The 2,040-nt window shown below is 37.9% G+C and overlaps 1 gene segment (V, D, J or C); it reads right to left on the reverse strand.

Annotated features, from left to right (window-relative positions):
- Positions 1 to 855: 855 nt before the first annotated feature.
- Positions 856 to 1,305, reverse strand: LOC125138816. The segment is given in 2 exon segments: positions 856 to 1,169; positions 1,263 to 1,305. Coding segments are annotated over 2 exon segments (351 nt in total).
- Between the last annotated feature and the right edge of the window lie 735 nt (positions 1,306 to 2,040).

The raw sequence follows: 2,040 nt of genomic DNA on the forward strand, positions 1-2,040 counted from the left end.
TCTCGGGCCGGCCACGACTGAGGTGCCCTTGAGCAAGGCACCGAACCCCCCGACTGCTCCCCGGGCGTCGCTGCATAAATGGCTGCCCACTGCTCTGGGTGTGTGTTCACGGTGTGTGTGTGTGTGTGTTCACTGCTGTGTGTGTGCACTTTGGATGGGTCAAATGCAGAGTGCGAATTCTGAGTATGGGTCACCATACTTAGCCCGAATATCACGTCACTTTCACTTTTGTAACAACATTATAAAATACATCGTGTCATGTTACTGAGAAACCTCCACAACCACAGGAGGATGTAGTTACATAAATTATAGTGTTTTTATTTGTCCAACCTGTGTTTAACAACCCAAATAACTAATCACACATTATGGAAAGAGTGAAAAAGAAGAGAAAATGTAGATATTTGTCTGATAATGACTGATACTGAATGAGTCTCATACAGAATGCAGTTTGTGGATTCACTTTTTTCACTTTATTTGTTGAGCTCTGCTGCCTCCTTCAGTTGTTTCAGTTATTGAACCTCAGACTATGAGAACAGACTGTGTGTTAAACACAACACACTGCTGGAAACATGCTGTATTATTCCTGAATCCACTCATTAAACACTGATTCCAACTGCTGGTTAAAAATCCTGTAAAATGAAGGGATTAATAATGGTTCAGAATGAAGACTCTTTCAATAATGTTTTCTTTTTTATTTAAAAATGACTTTGTGTGACTGTGTTTTAAAATGCTGCAAACGATTCTGACTTCATTCCAGTGGAAGAAAGTGAAAGTGTGACTGAGATGATTTATTAGTTACACTGAGAGGATGTCTGTAACATGTCTCATAAGGTTTTTGTAAGAGGAATCCACTATTCTGTCTCACTGTGTGTAACGAGCGCAGTAATACACAGCTGTGTCTTCAGTCTGCATGTTCTGTCCTCCAATTGTTATTGTGTTAGTAGAAGTGTCTCTGGAGATGCTGAACTTATTTTTCAGTTTGTCACTGTAACCTGTACTCCCACCACTGCTGATGTATCCAATCCATTCCAGAGTTTTTCCAGCAGGTTGTCGAATCCAATTTGTTGCATAGCTCGTAAGTGAATATGAAACCTTGCACTGGATGGAGAGACTCTGGCCTGGCTGGACTGTCATGGAAGCAGGCTGAGTCAGTTCCTCACCATGCACATCTGTGGAGGAAAACACATTGTGATATCTCACACAATATATGCTGCACCTTTATTCTTCATCTAGTAAATGAATGAATTTGATAAAGCACTCACAAGAAGCAGCTGCCAGCAGGAGCAGTAGAGATGTAGAGAACATGGTGTGTGTTGTTTGGACTGGAGTCTTCTCTGTTCTCCAAAGTTTAACAGACACCATCACATCATATAAATAGAGTGAGATCCAGCTCTGACACTTGGATTTGTTTATCTGCTGATGATGGGAGGGGAAAGTATCTGAAATGTATTTAAATCATGAGGAGGAGATTCATCTGATGGAGGATGTGTGGGTTTATAAAGTCAACTATTTTATAAATATCGTGAACATAAGAAATGGTTGGAGTTTTTCTTTTTGAACTGTTTGTATTTACGAATGATAAGTAGTTCATGCTAATAAGCATATTATAGAAGACATAAAACACTCGTTTGTGTGATGTTATGTCATGTTAAATAGAAAGTACACACTACTGAACTCTATGGTAATTCAAATTTTTGAGAAATGACCTTATAACACTTTCCAGATTGATAGACAGATTCTCTAAGATAACTGCTTCTGTTTTTATAGAGATATTATAAGTCACATTTGCTAGTGATCAATTATTCAATGGTATTTTATTAGCAACACCTGGCTGCTACTTACCCTCTTAATTCCTGTGGAAGCAGTGAGGATGTACTTAGTTTTTTAAACATGGCTTCTACACATTAGCTTCATTTTTATTAAATAAATAATGAAATGGTGTAAAATGCCATGTATTCTTGTTCATCTGAGATTTTATTATCTAATTTGAAGACCAGCTAAAGACTAGGTAATTTTTTATTATATCTTAGATCCCAAATT

This window comes from Tachysurus fulvidraco, chromosome 15 (assembly GCF_022655615.1).
Source record: "Tachysurus fulvidraco isolate hzauxx_2018 chromosome 15, HZAU_PFXX_2.0, whole genome shotgun sequence".
In the NCBI taxonomy this organism is placed as follows: Eukaryota; Metazoa; Chordata; class Actinopteri; order Siluriformes; family Bagridae; genus Tachysurus; species Tachysurus fulvidraco.